The following is a 20225-nucleotide window of genomic DNA, read 5'->3' on the forward strand; positions in this document are numbered from 1 at the left end:
TATTGCCAATGGACAGTGTTAGTAGTGTAGTGGACTTGACTTTCTTTACTTAAACAGCATGCAATATAGTCATCAAGTGCAGTTCCTGAAAAGAGTTTTGGTTTTGGATTGGTAGGCACCTCCCAAGATTTCATGTCTCTTTCAACATGAACACATATAGTACATGGCATTCTGTCACTCACTCTCGTAACACATCTAATATATGAAGCATCTAGTAGCCGGATTGTTAGGCTGAGGTGAGGAGCAGGGGCAGTGAGGGGAGGAAAGGTTGATGGGGTGAGGGGCGGATGGGGTGTGGAGGTATAGTGCAGAGAGAATAAAAGGGGTTGTGGCAGTACAGGGGAGAGAGAAAGGTTTGATAATGTGGTGGGGTGCAGCGTTGCTAGTTTACCCCCTGTGGGCCCGGCCTCAGAGCCATACGAAACATACTGTCGTGAAGAGGGCATGACAAAGCCTATTCCCCCTCAGGAGACTGAAATGATTTAGCATGGGTCCTCAGATCCTCAAAAAGCTGCACCATTGAGAGCATCCTGACTGGTTGCATCACCGCCTGGTATGGCAACTGCTCTGCCTCCAAACGCAAGGCACTACAGAGGGTAGTGTGTACGGCCCAGTACATCATTGGGGCCAAGCTTCCTGCCATCCAGGACCTCTATACCAGGCGGTGTCAGAGGAAGGCCCTAAAAATGTCCAAAGACTCCAGCCACCCTAGTCATAGACTGTTCTCTATGCTACCACACGGCAAGCGGTACCGGAGCACCAAGTCTAGGTCCAAAAGGCTTCTTAACAGCCTCGCTACTGTTATTTAACTACTGCTCTATAATTATTTTCTACTTAACACTTATTTTTCTTAAAACTGCACTGTTGGTTAACGGCTTGTAAGTAAGCATTTTACTGTAAGGTCTACTACACCTGTTGTATTCGGCGCATGTGACAAATAATTTTTGATTTCATTTGATTTTACTTTACGTATTTCTGAGCACCTCCAAGACATATGATACCTACTAATGGTCTAGTTACTTTAGACAGAAACAAAAGTAGGGAGGTTGCTTGGGGAGGATGGGAGAGTGTAATCCATGACCGTCTAGCAATCCAAAGGTTGCGTGTTCGAATCGCGTCGGGGACAACTGTAGCATTTTAGCTAACCCTTCCCCTAACCCTTATTCTAAACTTAACCCAATTAATCTAATCTGCTACATAAATTCACCTAATCTTTGTCGTTTTAGTTCCCCCAACCTTTCATGTAAATTATTCTAACCTTTGTTGATAGTTCACCTAACCACCAGCATTAATTCTCCCCTTAATTCTCCTTTGTTGTTACGATGCAACAAGAAACTTGGTTTCAGAGAAAGACCTATCCTATACGTCCACCAAGACGTATGATAAATTACATAATCCAATTCGTATGCTATTGTACGACCGGGTAACACGTATGATACTATATGTCCTCTAATTCATATGATATTGTAAGACTGCTATTCCATTCACAATGTAACCTAACGTAACATAACATATCATACTATATGGAGTCTATACATTTACGTACAGAATAATACCAATTGCCCTGAGACCATGTTGTGCCTATGGTTCATAAATCTCCACCAGCATCGCTATACTCACTCCCTGGGTATGGAGCGGGGGGGCAGAGCCAGCCTCTAGTAGGCTAACCATAGCTGGCAAGTCCAAAGCCAAGGTGGGCATTTAGCCCATTCAGAACACTATAGGGTTATGTCTGCTTAGTAACTACAACAATGGCCAGAATTGCTTTCCTGTTGAGGTCACATGACCGGGAAAACTCTTGAGCCAAGCTCTAACCAATACTAGCTTAGTTTTAGCTTAATTTTCATTGAGTGGATTTCGGTCAGCGAGTTAGATTTCTACAGTGGCTTGCAAAAGTATTCACCCCCCTTGGCATTTTTCCTATTTTGTTGCCTTACAACTTGGAATTAAAATTGATTTTTGGTCGGTTTTTATCATTTGATTTACACAACATGCCTACCACTTTGAAGATGCAAAATATTTTTTGGGGTGAAACAAGAAACAGGACAAAAAAAACAGAAAACTTGAGCGTGCATAACTATTCACCCCCCCAAACTCAATACTTTGTAGAGACACCTTTTGCAGCAATTACAGCTGCAAGTCTCTTGGTGTATGTCTCTATAAGGTTGGCACATCTAGCCACTGGGATTTTTGTCCATTCTTCAAGGCAAAACTGCTCCAGCTCCTTCAAGTTGGATGGGTTCCGCTGGTGTACAGCAATCTTTAAGCCATACCATAGAATCTCAATTGGATTGAAGGCTGGGCTTTGACTAGGCCATTCCAAGACATTTAAATGTTTCCCCTTAAACCACTCAAGGGTTGCTTTAGCAGTATGCTTAGGGTCATTGTCCTGCTGGAAGGAGAACCTCCGTCCCAGTCTCAAATCTCTGAAAGACTGAAACAGGTTTCCCTCAAGAATTACCCTGTATTTAGCGCCATCCATCATTCCTTCAATTCTGACCAGTTTCCCAGTCCCTGCCGATGAAGAACATCCCCACAGCATGATGCTGCCACCACCATGCTTCACTGTGGGGATGGTGTTCTCAGGGTGATGAGAGGTGTTGGGTTTGCGCCAGACATAGCGTTTTCCTTGATGGCCAATTTTAGTCTCATCTGACCAGAGTAGCTTCTTCCATATGTTTGGAGAGTCTCCCACATGCCTTTTGACGAACACCAAATGTGTTTGCTTATTTTTTTCTTTAACAATGGCTTTTTTCTGGCCACTCTTCCGTAAAGCCCAGCTCTGTGGAGTGCATGGCTTAAAGTGGTCCTATGGACAGATACTCCAATCTCCGCTGTGGAGCTTTGCAGCTCCTTCAGGGTTATCTTTGGTCTCTTTGTTGCCTCTCTGATTAATGCCCTCCTTGCCTGGGCTGTGAGTTTTGGTGAGCGGCCCTCTCTTGGCAGGTTTGTTGTGGTGCCATATTCTTTAAATTTTTTTACAAATGGATTTAATGGTGCTCCGTGGGATGTTCAAAGTTTCGGATATCTTTTAATAACCCAACCCTGATCTACTGTTTTATTCTCCACAACTTTGTCCCTGACCGGTTTGGAGAGCTCCTTGGTCTTCATGGTGCCGCTTGCTTGGTGGTGCCCCTTGCTTAGTGGTGTTGCAGACTCTGGGGCCTTTCAGAACATGTGTCTATATACTGAGATCATGTGACAGATCATGTAACACTTAGATTACACACAGGTGGACTTTATTGAACTAATTATGTGACTTCTGAAGGTAGTTGGTTACACAAGATCTTATTTAGGGGCCTCATAGCACATATGCACGCACCACTTTTCCATTATTACATTTTTTGAAACAAGTTACTTTTTTCATTTCACTTCACCAATTTGGACTATTTTGTGTATGTCCTTCACATGAAATCCAAATAAAAATCCATTTAAATTACAGGTTGTAATGCAACAAAATAGGAAAAACACCAAGGGGGTATGAATACTTTTGCAAGGTACTGTATGCATTCAACACTGGGCAGTAAAGTCACAGATAGGGCCATAAATCTATCATAGCCAGCACCATATCTGATCTCACCCTCTCCACTATGCATGCTTTCCTTTCGTACCTCAACATCAGTGTAATTAATGCCTGATGATCCAAGTGCTTTAAATATCTTTATAAAAAATATCAGAATTTGACATGGTTTTTGTGTTGGCTTGTGTGGTAAAGACCTGATCACAATGTCTGGCACCCAGAGACAGGTTAATTCATATTATTAGATGACTCTTAATAGACTTCCATCCATCATATGTCCCAACACAGACATAAAGAAATTAGTTTTTTTATATTGAAAATGAACAAATGGATCCTGCTACCATGGTACGTGAGACTGCTGTTAACAGAGTCTCTCACAACCAATCATATTAGAATGATGGTAGAACATAATAGAATCGTGATAGAACAAAGGTGAGTCAGTTGGTTAATTAGTCAGCCATATAGATTGTCTGGTAGCCAGAATGCTTTAGCCAACTCCTTTGTCATTTAGCCACCAATATTGGAGTAGCATACAGTACCATAGTTTGATTTGTCCAGACTTAGGCTACATACCGATGCAAGACATAGCGCCTAGCGACTCGAGACTAGATAACGGCAGAAACAAATTTGGCCACCTTATAGAAGCTCAGAGGTTGAAACGTGAGAAGCCTGTTCTACATACGTTGGCAGACAGCTGGGTGGTCAGGTTGGCCACTTTTTCCTGGGAGTTCTCCAGCTCACGTCTCAGCTTGCGGATTTGCTGTGAAGAAGACGACAACAACAAGGTCATTTAGAAAGGCAGAGCAGGCAAAGATCATACCTTATAATTTACTTCTCCACATATCAAAGCACCTTACACTCTATGGTAGTACATGGAATGAGGTATTGGCTGGGTAAGGTGCATGACACAAAGTAAGCATGTGGATGGGAGAAGATTAAAATATAAAGTAGTAACTTCATGAAAAACAAGAGACACAATGGTTGCTGGACAGCAATATCACTGCATGTCGAGTTACTCTGAACATGCTAAATGAATTACATTTGTTTGGGGAAAACAGCAATGATTCTGATCCTGAATCACTGCTGAATGGATGGACGTGAACGGTACGGATGGACGAGAGCGAATTAGATGATATTTGGAAGATGAAGACGATGAAGGGAGATTGAAGAGCAGAACATGTTAGCCTTACCTCTCCTTGTATCCTCTCCTCAGTCTTAGAGAGCATAGTAGGACAGAAAGAAGAAATGAGAAGAAAGCAGATAAAGTGAACTTGGGGGCAGTCGAGGTTACGGTGGGTTGTGGTAGTCTCACAGTAGCTCTGGCCTAAGGTACAATCCTGAGTTTATAGAGGGCAGTGGATTTAGACTGCATCTTGTAAGCGTTCAGCAGGGTAAAGGCAGGGTAGAATACACCCTAAAATAATGACTCTGTATAAGGATATACTGTATATGGGTATCAGTAGCAGTCAAACCACAGCTTGTGAGACTTTGTAGTGCATGAGAGGTGAGGTTTTATATAACGTAAACATCATGGTAAAGACCTGGATAAACAAATGGTAAGTACAGGTAACTGCCAAAATAAAGGAATCACCAACATAAAGTGTCTTAATAGGGCGTTGGGAAAAGCTTCAATGCGTAGATTTGCATAGATTCTAAAGTGTCTAGAACTATAAGGCTGTGTTTACACAGGCAGCCCAATTCTGATATTTTTTCTTCACTAATTGGTCTTTTGACCAAACAGATCAGCTCTGAAAAAGATCTGATGAGATAAGATCTGGGGATCTATTTTCGGTGGGCGATAACAAGTGCTCAGCATATGTGGGAACTCCTTCAAGACTGTTGGAAAAGCTGGTTGAGAGAATGCCAAGAGTGTGCAAAGCTGTCATCAAGGCAGAGGGTGGCTATCTGAAGGATCTCAAATATAAAATATATTTTGATTTGTTTAACACTTTTTTGGTTACTACATGATTCCATATGTGTTATTTCATAGATTTGATGTCTTCACTATTATTCTACAATGTAGAAAATAGTAAAAATAAAGAAAGAACCTTGAATGAGTAGGTGTTCTAAAACTTTTGACCGGTAGTGTATTTATCAGAGTTATGGAAATAAGCCAGATTCGAGTAACTTACATTGTGGTGCTGAAACTTGAAGCAGCAACCGTGGCACAATCAATTGGAAATGGACAGCACATTGTGCTGAAAGTAGGCACATTCGAGTAGACATAATTCATTTCAACCATCTTAATTTTAATTAGACTTTACCAACAACAAGGGGGCTATGAGTTTGAGCCTATTTCTTTGACATTCGAAATTAGGCTATAGGCTGCTACATCCATAGATTTGTCAGTCAATTCCCCACCCACCATGCACTCTTTAAATAGCCTACCTCCGTGTCAGTGAAGGGCTGTTAAGTTAAAACCAAGACTCGAATTGAGGGGGTATGAGAGGGTATGCCATAGGCCTACCATGTATTAAAGAAAATGGCAAAAAGGACAGGTCTACCAAGTGTTAGCTTAAGATTTAGAAGAAAATAAAATGGTTCCAATGATATAAAGTGATCTATAACAGTGCTTTGGTCCGTGATGATTTATGCTAGAAACAAGCTGTAAAATAGCCGGAAAATACGTAACTCTGATGCATATGGGGATATCATTGTTTAGTTTCTTTGACATTCAGAGTCTGACCGCCACCCTTTATAGCTGAGGAGACAAAAAATAGACTTGCTATTTGGAAATCGGGACAGTTTCATTGTAAACAAGACACACTGATTTGGCATTGAAGAATTATGATAACATCGCATATCTCTTTGTTCATTCTTAGCCTGTAATTTTGGTAATTTGTGTGATATTAAAAAAGATTCTGCTAACATGCAAAATGACGCAGAATTGCATGAAATGTTTATGAGGCCATTTTTGTCTTGGACCTGCAAATACGATGATTGATTCATGCAACGCTTTTACTATGAAGGATATCTTTCCATCCCTACTCTTGCCCACAGTGGTCTGCGAACCCACAACCTTCTGGCCCGCAGCCCTATGCGCTATCAAAATTCCTGCGTTGCCATGTAATGCTTACAGGACGAAGAACAGTTTCTAAAAACTGCATCTGTCCAAGAAGTGAGGGTAAAATGTAGACATGTTCTCTGCTATCCACTTTGTTTTAATTATTATTTTGGGTATAGGAGAGGGTCACTTTAATTTTTTCAAGCGTTCATGGAGGGTTTAGGTAAAATATACTTTGCTGAAGGGAGGGCCATCCATTTTTGTTTCAGAAAGGTCCGATTTTCTCCATGTGACCCTTATTATAAATAACGTTCACTCCATAAGTTTTATTTATATTGGACATTGGACACAATCTGGCATGAAAGGTGTCAGTGACTGTAGGAAGCCTGTTTAGGAACATCAAGTTATTTAAAAAGACTGCTTATTGTTTTTTATTGATCATTTTGTTAAAAAATGCATTTTCCACTTTCCTCTGTTGGACCTAACTTTCAAATCGTGGGAATTCTGATAGCTGTCCGTGGTGCTGAATCCATTTGTAGGCTATATTTGCCTGTTTGTTTACCTTTCACGTGGCAAAGTCACTACTGGCCATATCAACGGCGATGGTAGGCTATAGCTATACGTATATATTTGGGAGCAGTAACGGTGAGTGGACATTCCCCCTTTCTCTATATATTGGATATTTTTCCAGCTCCTGTGAAAAGTTTGGATGTGCGTAAAACCTTCCATTGTCTACGTTGTCTTAGGCCTAAATATGATATGCCCACGGGGAGATATTATGGTGCCTGTAACTGTATTTTGACATTCTCCCATTTGAAACAAGATTTGTTTGTTTTATTCGAATTTGATTAGAATTATTCACTGTCTTTTTAGGTGTTAGCAAAAGTTAATTTAATCTTGCTTATTGACAACGTATGGCATGTCCATGGCTCAGATATAATGCATTTTACAGTAGGCTTATATCAGTGCGAATACTATGTTGGAATATATTTCTATATTGTAGCCATGCAATTACTGTTCAAAAACAAATATGGGATAGGCCTACATTTTGTTATTTTGTTTCTGTAGGCTATTTAACAAAGGTCCTTGCTATAATGGTTCCTTGGGACGTCCCTACCCCATTGAAGTTGACATTTTAAATGGTTTGGTAAAGGTTAGGGTTAGGCTATAACAGACAAGGCAAACTAGGCTATAACGGACTATCATTCGAATTGGAGTTGATGACAACGCAATACATAAAAGACCGTAAAACATATTTACCCATGGAGCATGTTCTGATTGGCCAGTAAGGGGTCAAGCCTCAACATACCTTCAACTTGTTTATTTGTCAAAACCCAGCCTTTTCAAGCCACCACCAGCTGCTGGGCCCATAATTCTGGTTGAGAAAATAGCACAAATATTTCTGACACCCCCCCGAACCTATAGCACTACCGCCAGCACATAAGATTTACCATTGCGTTAGGTTTGTTAAAATACAGCCCCTGATGTGATTGGTCAAAAGACCAATTAGTGGTAAAAATATCAGAATTAGGCTGCCTGTGTAAACGCAGCATATTGGAGGGATGCGACACCATTCTTCCACTTGAAATTCTATAATTTTGTGTTTGTTGATGATGGTGGAAAACTCTGTCTCAGGCGCCGCTCCAGAATCTCGCATAAGTGTTCAATTGGGTTGAGATCTGGTGACTGAGACACACACACACACACACACACATGCACACACACCCTTTAAACCTGCTATGGTCCTTTGAGACCCCTCTTTCAAAGTCACTGAGATCTCGCCTTCTAGACATGGTAGCCCAAATAATGACCCTAAGCATGATGGGATGTTAATTGCTTAATTAACTCAGGAACCACACCCATGTGGAAGCACCTGCTTTCAATATACTTTGTATCCCTCATTTACTGAAGTGTTTCCTTTATTTTGGCAGTTACCTGTATGTTAACAATGGGCAAATTTGGAAAAGGTGAGAAAACCCAATGTTCTGAGGTAAAAGGTTGTCTTTGAACAAGGTTTGAGCTCTGGAACGCCTCAGTGGCAACATCTCACCTCACAAAACTACTGTACATGGCTGTATTTGTACAGTTGGCTGGCCAGGCCTGGTACTGTTCTGGTTGTATCACACACAGTCATGTCATTGTGAAGGGTCCAACAGTTATAATCATGAAAGTACGCCCTGTGGGCACACAACAGCTGAGCACAATAACTATTTCTGTATTATTAAATAATGATATTACTCACAGAGGAATAGTTTGATGAAGCGTTGGATGCCAAGGACAGGACAGAGCCATGGACTAAAAGAGGTAGAAAAAGAGAGAATAATACATAACATGGTTTAGTACTGAAATATGCCATCTCCATACCTCACAGAATATGCTAACAATATCACTCATCTATCATTGTTCAGATTTTTAAACACAACGTTGTATCCAATAAATCTGCTACTGTGTGTGTATAGATTTACAACAAGGTATAAATTACAGTTTACTTGTGGCAGTATATAAGTACCTCATAGAAAACAACATACAGCATAATCCAACGCAGACAACGTTGAAGAAGAGATAAATGACTTCAGAGAAGTGATAGAGACAAACCGGGTCACCTCATTATACCTTCACATAACTCTAACATGGAGGCACTCAATTTCTCTCGCTCACTGCCTCACCCGCTCCCTCCCTCTCCCTCTCTCTGTACAAGGAACACAGCCTCAAGGACACTACTATATTCAAGGGTTGTCTAGCCCTGGGTCTGCAACATCAGGGGAATGTTCAGTTTCCCTCAAATATATTCAGGGAGTAAAGAAAAATAGAAATTCCAAGTCATAAAAACTCAACACACTCACTCAAATGGCAATTGGAATTTCAATTCATTTCCTGAGTTGACCTTTATCAACTGAGGGCCCCAGTAGTAGAATGACAACCCAAAAGGGGCTAGCCTTAGAAATGGAGCCATAGTGGCTAGCCATAAGAAAGGAATGATATATCTGTATACAGGTATCTTACATGTGCTAGCTGTCTCACAGTCATCCCCGGGCTCGCGGAAGGATCCAGAGCGCATCATGCTCTTGGGCCGGTCGGCCAGTGACACGCTGCTGCCCAGTGGAGAGGAGCCGTATAGGTCGAAGGCCGCGTCATTGGTGGGGATACTGTTGGAGCGGGTTATCCTGGGGGCACCGCTCGGGATGGGGGCAACTTGGAAGACAGGAAGGTTGGGATGGGTAAGAGGCAGACTGACACAGTACAATGAGGCATGTAACTACACCACATACTCACGCACTCACACATACCTGCATGCACACGTGCGCACACACACACAAACAACCCTGGTGACTCAGTATAAAGAGACACTCAGGGTCCACAACAGTCAACATGATATATACAATATAGGACAGACGATTTTTACACGTTACGCGCTTCAGCACTCGCGATCCCTTTCTGTTAACTTGTGTGGCATACTGCTTTGCGGCTGAGCCATTGTTGCTCATAGATGTTTCCACTTCACAATAACAGCACATACAGTTGACCGGGGCAGCTCTAGCAGTGCCATTATTTGTCTTTGGAGATTGCATGGCTGTGTGCTCAATTTTATACACCTGTCAGCAACGGGTGTGGCTGAAATAGCCGAATCCACAATTTGAAGGGGTGTCCACATACTTTTATACAACAAGTCAGTTCGTCAAATGTCTTCCCTGCTAGAGCTCCTCCGGTCAACTGTAAGTGCTGTTATTGTGAAGTGGAAACATTTAGGAGCAACAACGGCTCAGCCGCAAAGTGGTAGGCCACACAAGCTCACAGAACGGGATTGGCGAGTAAAAATCGTCTGTCCTCGGTTGCAACACTCACTACCGAGTTCCAAACTGCCCCTGGAAACAACGTCAGCACAATAACTGTTCATCGGGAGGTTCAAAAATGGGTTTCCATGGCCGAGCAGCTGCACATAAGACTAAGATCACCATGCGCAATGCCAAGCGTTGGCTGAAGTGGTGTTAAGCTCGCTGCCATTGGACTCTGAAGCAGTGGAAACGCGTTCTCTGGAGAGATTAATCACGCTTCACCATCTGGCAGTCCGACGGACGAATCTGGGTTTGGCGGATGCCAGGAGAACGCTACCTGCCCCAATGCATAGTGCCAACTGTAAAGTTTGATGGAGGGAAATCTTAACGCTACAGCATGACATTCTAGACGATTGTGTGCTTTCAACTTTGTAGCAACAGTTTGGGGAAGGCCCTTTCCTGTTTCAGCATGACAATGCCCCCGTGCACAAAGCGAGGTCCATACAGAAATGGTTTGTTGTGATCGGTGTGGAACAACTTGACTGGCCTGCACAGAGCCCTGACCTTAACTCCATCGAACACCTATGGGCTGAATTGGTATGTCGACTGCGAGCCAGCCTAATCGCCAAACATCAATACCCGACCTAACTAATGCTCTTGTGGCTGAATGGAAGCAAGCCCCTGCAGCAGTGGAAACCCTTCCCAGAAGAGCGGCAGTAAAGGGTTTTGGAATGAGATGTTAGACGAGCAGGTGTCCACATACTTTTGGTCATGTAGTGTACATACAGTTGAAGTTGGAAGTCTACATACACTTAGGTTGGAGTCATTAAAACTCATTTTTCAACCACTCCACAAATTTCTTGTTAACAAACTATAGTTTTGGCAAGTCGGTTAGGACATCTACTTTGTGCATGACACAAGTAATTTTTCCAACAATTGTTTACAGACAGATTATTTCACTTATAATTCACTGTATCACAATTCCAGTGGGTCAGAAGTTTACTGTGCCTTTAAACAACTTGGAAATTTCCAGAAAATGATGTCATGGCTTTAGAAGCTTCTGATAGGCTAATTGACATAATTTGAGTCAATTGGAGGTGTACCTGTGGATGTATTTCAAGGCCTACTTTCAAACTCATTGGTTCTTTGCTTGACATCATGGGAAAATCTAAAGAAATCAGCCAAGACCACAGAAAAAGAATTGTAGACCTCCAAAGGTCTGGTTCATCCTTGGGAGCAATTTTCAAACGCCTGAAGGTATCACGTTCATCTGTACAAACAATAGTACGCAAGTATAAACACCATGGGACCACGCAGCCATCATACCACTCGGGAAGGAGACACGTTCTGTCTCCTAGAGATGAACGTACTTTGGTGTGAAAAGTGCAAATCAATCCCAGAACAACAGCAAAGGACCTTGTGAAGATGCTGGAGGAAACAGGTACAAAAGCATCCATATCCACAGTAAAACGAGTCCTATATCGACATAACCTGAAAGGCCGCTCAGCAAGGAAGAAGCCACTGCTCCAACACCGCCATAATAAAGCCAGAGTACGGTTTGCAACTGCACATGGGGACAAAGATTGTACTATTTGGAGAAATGTCCTCTGGTCTGATGAAACAAAAATAGAACTGTTTTGCCATAATGACCATCGTTATGTTTGGAGGAAAAAGGGGGGTCTTGCAAGCCGTAGAACACCATCCCAACTGTGAAGCACGGGGGTGGCAGCATCATGCTGTGGGGGTGCTTTGCTGCAGGAGGGACTGGTGCACTTCATAAAATAGATAGCATCATGAGGAAGGAAAATATGTGGATATATTGAAGCAACATCTCAAGACATCAGTCAGGAAGTTAATGCTTGGTCACAAATGGGTCTTCCAAATGGACAATGACCCCAAGCATACTTCCAAAGTTGTGGCAAAATGGCTTAAGGACAACAAAGTCAAGGTATTGGAGTAGCCATCACAAAGCCCTTACCTCAATCCTAAGGAAAAATTGTGGGCAGAACTGAAAAAGCGTGTGCGAGCAAGGAGGCCTACAAACCTGACTCAGTTACACCAGCTCTGTCAGGAGGAATGGGCCAAAATTCACCCAACTTACTGTGGGAAGCTTGTGGAAGGCTACCCGAAACATTTGACCCAAGTTAAACAATGTAAAGGCAATGCTACCAAATTATAATTGAGTGTATGTAAACTTCTGACCCACTGGGAATGTGGTGAAAGATATAAAAGCTGAAATAATTAATTCTCTTTACTATTATTCTGACATTTCACATTCTTAAAATAAAGTGGTGATCCTAACTGACCTAAGACAGGGAATTTTTACTATGATTAAATGTCAGGAATTGTGAATAAATGAGTTTCGTTGTATTTGGCTAAGGTGTATGTAAACTTCCGACTTCAACTGTATATCTCAGACTGCCCATCTTAATCTTTTGTTTTTACTGGCAAGTCTGAGATATGGCTTTTTCTTTGCAACTCTGCCTAGAAGGTCAGCATCCCGGAGTCTACAATAGCCATTTACAATATTAAAAATGTCTACACTGTATTTCTGATCAATTTGATGTTATTTTAATGGACAAAATAAATAGATTTTCTTTCGAAATGAGAGTTTAGAGTTAGACAGAGTTTGTCAGTCAGTCATTGGAGCTGGAGGACAGTAGATGGACGAAAAGTAGACTGAGACTCACCGACGTTAGTGAGGACGGCCTTGCCAGAGGAGAGGTGTGGCATGTGGGTGGGCGATGGCAGCTGAGGGGGGCTCTCGCTCTCCGTCAGGCTCACTGCAGTGTGGGAGTGACGCCTCTCCTTCCCCTCCGACTGACCCTCAGACGGACCAGAGCTGTAGCGACTGGAGCAGGACATGGAGAGGAGAGCAACAATTAAACATGCGCCTAGGACGATTAAGATACTACATCATTTGATTAAGCAAATGTGGCGGGAAACTATGAGAAACTTACTTGACATACCCTAATCCTTTCTTAGGTAAGGTGTTCCTGTCTGTTTGCAAACTGGTAGAGAAAGAAAACAAAGATGACCTTTTCTGCTATCAAACAATCCATGATCAACCAGTGTTAAACCTGTAGATTTTTTTTGGTTCAATCACAGAACCTCTTGCTATTAATAATATCTCAGTTGCAGTAGAAATAAGGTAGCATAGTTTGATCATTCTACGTTGCTACATACAGATACTGACTGCTGCGTTAGTGAGACTGGTGAAGACACCCCCCACAAGCACAGGGTTACCCAACCCATGCCACCCCATCATCGTGGTGTTACTCCTGTCGAGACCCACCTATCTGGGAGATTGAGGGAGGTCCTGCTCCCAGCACCCCAGGTCCCTGTGCCCCTCATCTCCTCCCTATCGCTGTCCCTGTCTCGGGACTCTGCCCGGATATATCCTCCACTGGGAGGAACACTCATGGTGAGGGGCAGGGACTCCATGCTACGGTGCAGGCCAGACAGTTTGGGGTACAGCAGTGGAGAGCCCCCCAGGGACAGGGTCTGGCTGGGGTAGCAGCTGGGGGAGTCCAAGTGCAGGACGGGGGCTGGGCTAGGGGTGAGGCCCCGGGGGGCCGGGCTGCGTGACCCGGACCCGGCCAGGTCCTGGAGCTTAGAGTAGGGGGGCACTTTGGGAGGGAGGTCCTGGATGGTCACACACGAATCCAGGCTGTTGGAGTTGACCTTGTCCAGGTGGGCAAGGCTGGGTGGCCGACCCAGAGACTTGCAGCTCAGCATCCTATGAATTAGACACGAGACACAGAATGTCAGATCCAGCACCATACAGCACCAGGACGGCTCCAGAAACCCTACTGGTCTGGTCCTGTTCTCAGGCTGGCATGAATAAGACATGAGTGCAAAACACAGCACACAAAATGCCAGTTACTTGTTTTCTTGCGGTGTTGTTCTCGTATGTCTATTTTAAGCGGTTTAAGTGGTTAAGAAACATTACACTGCAACTCTTCATAAAATGTCTTAGAACATTCAGCTGAGCAAACTGAGTCAATACTAACACATGACTACATAGCTGATTCTAGAAACACCATACCACAGCAAAAGGAGTACTGTTACTAAAAGTTGAACCATTTAACGTACTGTAGGACTTTAACAGTGTGAGAATGTATCATGATGGTGAATTTACCTCTGAGTGGTGGGCGAGGAGAGCTCGGGGTATTTGCTGCTACTGGCCCTCCGAAGTCCCTGCAGTTTGGTGCTGGCCTCCCCAGTAGAATCCCCCTGACAGTCTTCCATTTTCAGGGAGCCACACAGGGAGTCCATATCAGACGCCACTGCCTTGGCCTTAGCTCTCTCCTTCTCCTTCTCCCGGTCTGTCTGGTTGACAGGGCCTGTGCTCCCGCCTCGACTGACCCCCTTAGTGCTTCCACTGACGGGCTCTTTCCCCTTGGGGCCAGGGCAGGCCATGGAGACAGGCTTCAGGCTCAGCAGGCTGGAGTCGATGCTGCTGCTGGCGGGCCGGGCCGACCCAGGGCGGCCGATCAGGCTGAGGGTGCTGGACTTGGCAGGGCGCGGCAGGCTGCGGTACTGGAGGCTGTTACGTGCGTTGGGCCCCAGAAAGCCCCCCTCCTCACTGCCTGTGGCGTCAAAGCTGTTCTTATGCCCCCCTCTTCCTCCCCCTCCTACACCCATCGGCTTCACAGGGATGCCAGAGGACTTGGGCATCTTGCCCACGGTGGCAGAGCCACTAGAGATGGTGCTGCCCCCTGCTGTCATGACGGTGGCAGTGCCGGTAGTTGGGGACTTCTTGTAGCCAAACGAGGCCCCGGCGGAGGGCTTGACCAGGCCTGACGGGGGCTTGCGGTGTTCCCGGTGCTCCGGGAGGTGTTCTCTCCCGGCGTCGGAACGGGAGCGCTGCAGCCCAGCAGCCTTCACAGACATCTTGGTCTTGTCCACCACCTTGTGGTCACACTTTGGTGCTGCAGACACAGAGAGATAGATATAGAGTTTAGATGAGATTACATTACAGAGTAATTATCTGTCGGCTAATAAGCTGTGATAATGAGTGCAGCTGAATGTGAACCTACCCAGAAATATCAAAAGAGTAAAAGAAAGCATCAGTGAACTGGCTGGATGAGGATGACATCATTGTGACTAATGTTGGATGAATTAGAGAAATCAGTTGGAATCAGAGGAGTCATCGATGACCAGAACCATACAATATGGCTAAATGGCTAAATTTGGTCACATGAAAGCAGCTGCATATAAACTCATGTTATTAGAGCAGAGTCAACGTACAAGCAAGAAACATCTGTATTTACTAACAGATGGTTTATATGAAGAGGGCGAGTCACCGACATACAGATACACAAATCTATCTAAAGTATTGGAGACCGGTCTGTGTGACAAACTGGGCCCTTGACCAAGACGTGAAGAAATGCAACGCCCAATAACTTTGGCGACCGGACAAAATGAGGGAAAAGTTGGTCGTTTTATTAATGGCACTCTGTGGATTGTGCATTGACATTATTCTGGCAACTTGTAATGGACAAGTTACTCAAATTGACATGCTTAATGTTTTTCAGACACATCAGTGCATAAATGATTGCTCTTATATCACAGGCGCATAAAGTAACAGTTCATGTTACTCAGTAGGGAAGGAAGGAAGTAAATAGGGGGGGGTAAAAACAAAATACTCTCTGTGTGTGAATATCTCAAGACTGCATTTTTATCCTAGAGAATGATGCCAAAAAACATAATGGACACTTAGAACCTCCTTATAATCAGCCACATTAAATCAGCTAAATACGTGGTAGAGGGCATTGCAATAAATTGCATCAGTCAGGAAATTTAACTGCAGAGATCAGACGGATGAGTCACTACACATCATTGTAATCTGTGTAAAAGGTAATACACTACACTGCACACTCTTCCTATGTCTCAGTCTGAAAATATTTATTTAATTAAACTATGAATCAGAGAAAAAGCTGATTTAGGGGATATGCTGCCTCAATAGCAGCAGTCATATAGCAGCAGATCCAGTCTTAAAAGACACCATTCATAAAGATATTCACAAACACACACTGGCCATTTGAAATGTCATGCTGCACTGTGCACTATACTGTGTTGGTTTCTGTTTAAGTTTCATTTTTCCACTGATTCTGCCCATGAAGGTTCATGAAATATCCATAGTCTTCAAATTAAGGTAAAGCAAAAATATGAAAATATGTTCAAAAACCGAAAATGCTTCACAGACAGTGATCCTCTGAAGTCAGTTTGTTTTTGACAAGAAACATAGGAAGATGAACCAAGAGGGAAACCCACAAAGATGAGCCCAGTTCTGCATGGAATACACTGTACAGTATAATGTATTCTCAGTGTTCCTGTACAGTATAATGCATTCTCAGTGTTCATGTACAGTATAATGTATTCTCAGTGTTCCTGTACAGTATAATGTATTCTCAGTGTTCCTGTACAGTATAATGTATTCTCAGTGTTCCTGTACAGTACTACAGTAGACCTACCAATCAAACTGGCACAGAGAGCCAGAGTGCCTTGCTACATTTCATTTGATATCAAGCAGATATCCGCTGGCTGTTGCTACTCTACAAACAGACTTGATTTTCCATGTGGAATCCATTTAGGGGAGGTTATGGATGACAAGGATATCTTGCAAAACAAGTGAACATTCATGTTTCTTCCCCATGTTTCCTCGCCATTTATACTTCTACTTTAACACAAACACACTCTTTATTAACGCATGAAGTAAAAACCCTTAAAGTATTTCCTGTATAGCACTCACTTGGAATATTTTTTATTTTATTTTTTATTTATTTCGCCTTTATTTAACCAGGTAAGCCAGTTGAGAACAAGTTCTCATTTATAACTGCGACCTGGCCAAGATAAAGCAAAGCAGTGCGATAAAAAACAACAACACAGAGTTACATATGGGGTAAAAAATACATAAAGTCAAAAATACAACAGAAAAATATATATACAGTGTGTGCAAATGTAGCAAGTTATGGAGGTAAGGCAACAAATAGGCCATAGTGCAAAAGAATTACAATTTAGTATTAACACTGGAATGATATATGTGCAAGAGATGATGTGCAAATAGAGATACTGGGGTGCAAATGAGCAAAATAAATAACAATATGGGGATGAGGTAGTTGGGTGGGCTAATTTCAGAAGGGCTGTGTACAGGTGCAGTGATCGGTAAGGTGCTCTGACAACTGATGCTTAAAGTTAGTGAGGGAGATAAGAGTCTCCAGCTTCAGATATTTTTGCAGTTCGTTCCAGTCATTGGCAGCAGAGAACTGGAAGGAATGGCGGCCAAAGGAGTTGTTGGCTTTGGGGATGACCAGTGAGATATACCTGCTGGAGCGCCTACTACGGGTGGGTGTTGCTATGGTGACCAATGAGCTAAGATAAGGCGGGGATTTGCCTAGCAGTGATTTATAGATGACCTGGAGCCAGTGGGTTTGGCGACGAATATGTAGTGAGGACCAGCCAACAAGAGCATACAGGTCACAGTGGTGGGTAGTATATGGGGCTTTGGTGGCAAAACGGATGGCACTGTGATAGACTACATCCAATTTGCTGAGTAGAGTGTTGGAGGCTATTTTGTAAATGACATCGCCAAAGTCAAGGATCGGTAGGATAGTAACGAGGGCATGTTTGGCTGCATGAGTGAAGGAGGCTTTGTTGCGAAATAGGAAGCCGATTCTAGATTTAACTTTGGATTGGAGATGCTTAATGTGAGTCTGGAAGGATAGTTTACAGTCTAACCAGACACCTAGGTATTTGTAGTTGTCCACATACTCTAGGTCAGACCCGCCGAGAGTGGTGATACTAGTCGGGTGTGCGGGTGCCAGCAGCGTTCGATTGAAGAGCATGCATTTAGTTTTACTAGTGTTTAAGAGCAGTTGGAGGCTACGGAAGGAGTGTTGTATGGCATTGAAGCTCGTTTGGAGGTTTGTTAACACAGTGTCCAATGAAGGGCCAGATGTATACAAAATGGTGTCGTCTGCGTAGAGGTGGATCTGAGAGTCACCAGCAGCAAAGGGACATCATTGATATACACAGAGAAAAGAGTCGGCCCGAGAATTGAACCCTGTGGCACCCCCATAGAGACTGCCATAGGTCCAGACAACAGGTCCTCCGATTTGACACATGGAACTCTATCTGAGAAGTAGTTGGTGAACCAGGCGAGGCAGTCATTTGAGAAACCAAGGCTATTTAGTCTGCCAATAAGAATGCGGTGGTTGACAGAGTCGAAAGCCTTGGCCAGGTCGATGAAGACGGCTGCACAGTACTGTCTATTATCGATTGAGGTTATAATATCGTTTAAGACCTTGAGCGTGGCTGAGGTGCACCCATGACCAGCTCGGAAACCGGATTGCATAGCGGAGAAGGTACGGTGGGATTCGAAATGGTCGGTGATCTGTTTGTTAACTTGGCTTTCAAAAACGTTCTAAAGGCAGGGCAGGATCGATATAGGTCTGTAACAGTTTGGATCTAGAGTGTCACCCCCTTTGAAGACGGGGATGACCGCGGCAGCTTTCCAATCTCTGGGGATCTCAGACGTTATGAAAGTGAGGTTGAACAGGCTAGTAATAGGGGTTGTATAATGATGGCATACTTAATCATCAAACTGCTAAGTTACTTCCAACTCAACAGGACTGGACCCCAAAAAATTTGTTTAATGTATAGAGAAATGTGTGGATGTCTGAGTGTGAGAAGTAGGTCCGAGAGGGAGAGAGAGAAAACAAAATGATCCAATCTCACCTGCCACTTTCAAGACGCTCTGAGAGGTGTGGGTAATGGGTGAGGTCACGCCCACAGGAGGGTTGCGCCCCTTTTTAAAGTTCCCTGGCTGACCCAGGTTCTGGGGCTTCCTCAGTTCCCCCTTGACCCCCGCATCCTCACTAGCACCCTCCATGGGTCTGGAGGACTTCCTCCACTTGCTGGGGGTCTCGGTTTTGAGGCTCCCCGTCTCGTAGCTGCTCCCGTCCATCTTGCGTGCAGCCTTGGCATCCTCGCTGTACCAGGACAGGCCACTCTCCACCAGGGAGCGCTTCTCAGCATCGGTGCGGAGCTGCATGAGGACAGGGACATAACCATCAACATGAAGTGCTCTGCAAATGGAAGTATTCATTATATTTATATGGTCACAACACAGGAGGTTAGTGGCACCTTAATTGGGGAGAACGGGCTCGTGGTAATGGCTGGAGCGGAATCAGTGGAATGGTATCAAATACATCAAACACATGGTTTCCATGTGTTTGATGCCACTCCATTAGCTCCGTTCCAGCCATTATTATGAGCCTCCTCCCCTCAGAAGCCTCCACTGGGTCACAATAGGAAACACACGGTTAGAGTCAATTCCATGTCAGTTTAGTCAATGAAGAAGATTCATCGAAATTCAGATTTAGGAATTAAAAAGTACCATTTATTTATTTATTTTGAAGTTTTACATTTCCTGAAATGAAATTGAATATTTGGAGTCATGTGAGAGACACCCAGGTTTATGTGTGTGTGTGATACTGTGTTTGTTATCTGTGGAAGACCCTCAGTTTACGCTCAGTAATCTCTGCTGTCCCGTCTGTGTCTGTCTGCATTCCACAGGGCGAGCATGTGGGAGGTACTGATAAGCCTATTCTGTATAACACCAGAGATCTTTCTGAAGTCACTGAGACTTTCACCCCAGTAGTAATTTGAACTAGAAAGGATGCATCATGGCTCATGTGTTCTCTTGAATCCCACAAATGTTGGTGCGTCATGGATGATCAGAGTTTTGACTTGACATTTTCAAGGCACATTACAGTACATTTTCGTGACATGCATTTCGGGTGACATGTGCTACATGAAAACTTGGTAAGTCTGGGCTGATTTACTCGGTTCCAAATGCCAACATTTTGCCTCTGCTATTTTACCGCTGTTTTTCAATGCCCTCCTCTTTCTAAGCGGGGAA

The 20225-nt window shown here is 43.6% G+C and overlaps 1 protein-coding gene across 8 annotated transcripts in view; it reads right to left on the reverse strand.

Annotated features, from left to right (window-relative positions):
- LOC121578355 (neuron navigator 1) overlaps positions 1–20225 on the reverse strand; it is a 128963-nt gene that overhangs the window by 24022 nt on the left and 84716 nt on the right. For 4 of the 8 annotated variants that reach the window (XM_045223909.1, XM_045223908.1, XM_045223911.1 and 1 more), the window contains 9 exons: positions 19040–19349; positions 14439–15231; positions 13593–14036; positions 13258–13308; positions 12988–13148; positions 9528–9716; positions 8767–8819; positions 4711–4734; positions 4203–4280 (listed from right to left, as the gene is read on the reverse strand). In XM_045223909.1, coding sequence (XP_045079844.1) covers positions 4203–4280; positions 4711–4734; positions 8767–8819; positions 9528–9716; positions 12988–13148; positions 13258–13308; positions 13593–14036; positions 14439–15231; positions 19040–19349 — 2103 coding nt within the window. The remainder of the gene's footprint in view (positions 1–4202; positions 4281–4710; positions 4735–8766; positions 8820–9527; positions 9717–12987; positions 13149–13257; positions 13309–13592; positions 14037–14438; positions 15232–19039; positions 19350–20225) is intronic. The other 4 variants (XM_045223914.1, XM_045223912.1, XM_045223910.1 and 1 more) reach the window with 2 other exon arrangements.

This window comes from Coregonus clupeaformis, chromosome 12, assembly GCF_020615455.1.
Source record: "Coregonus clupeaformis isolate EN_2021a chromosome 12, ASM2061545v1, whole genome shotgun sequence".
NCBI lineage: Eukaryota > Metazoa > Chordata > Actinopteri > Salmoniformes > Salmonidae > Coregonus > Coregonus clupeaformis.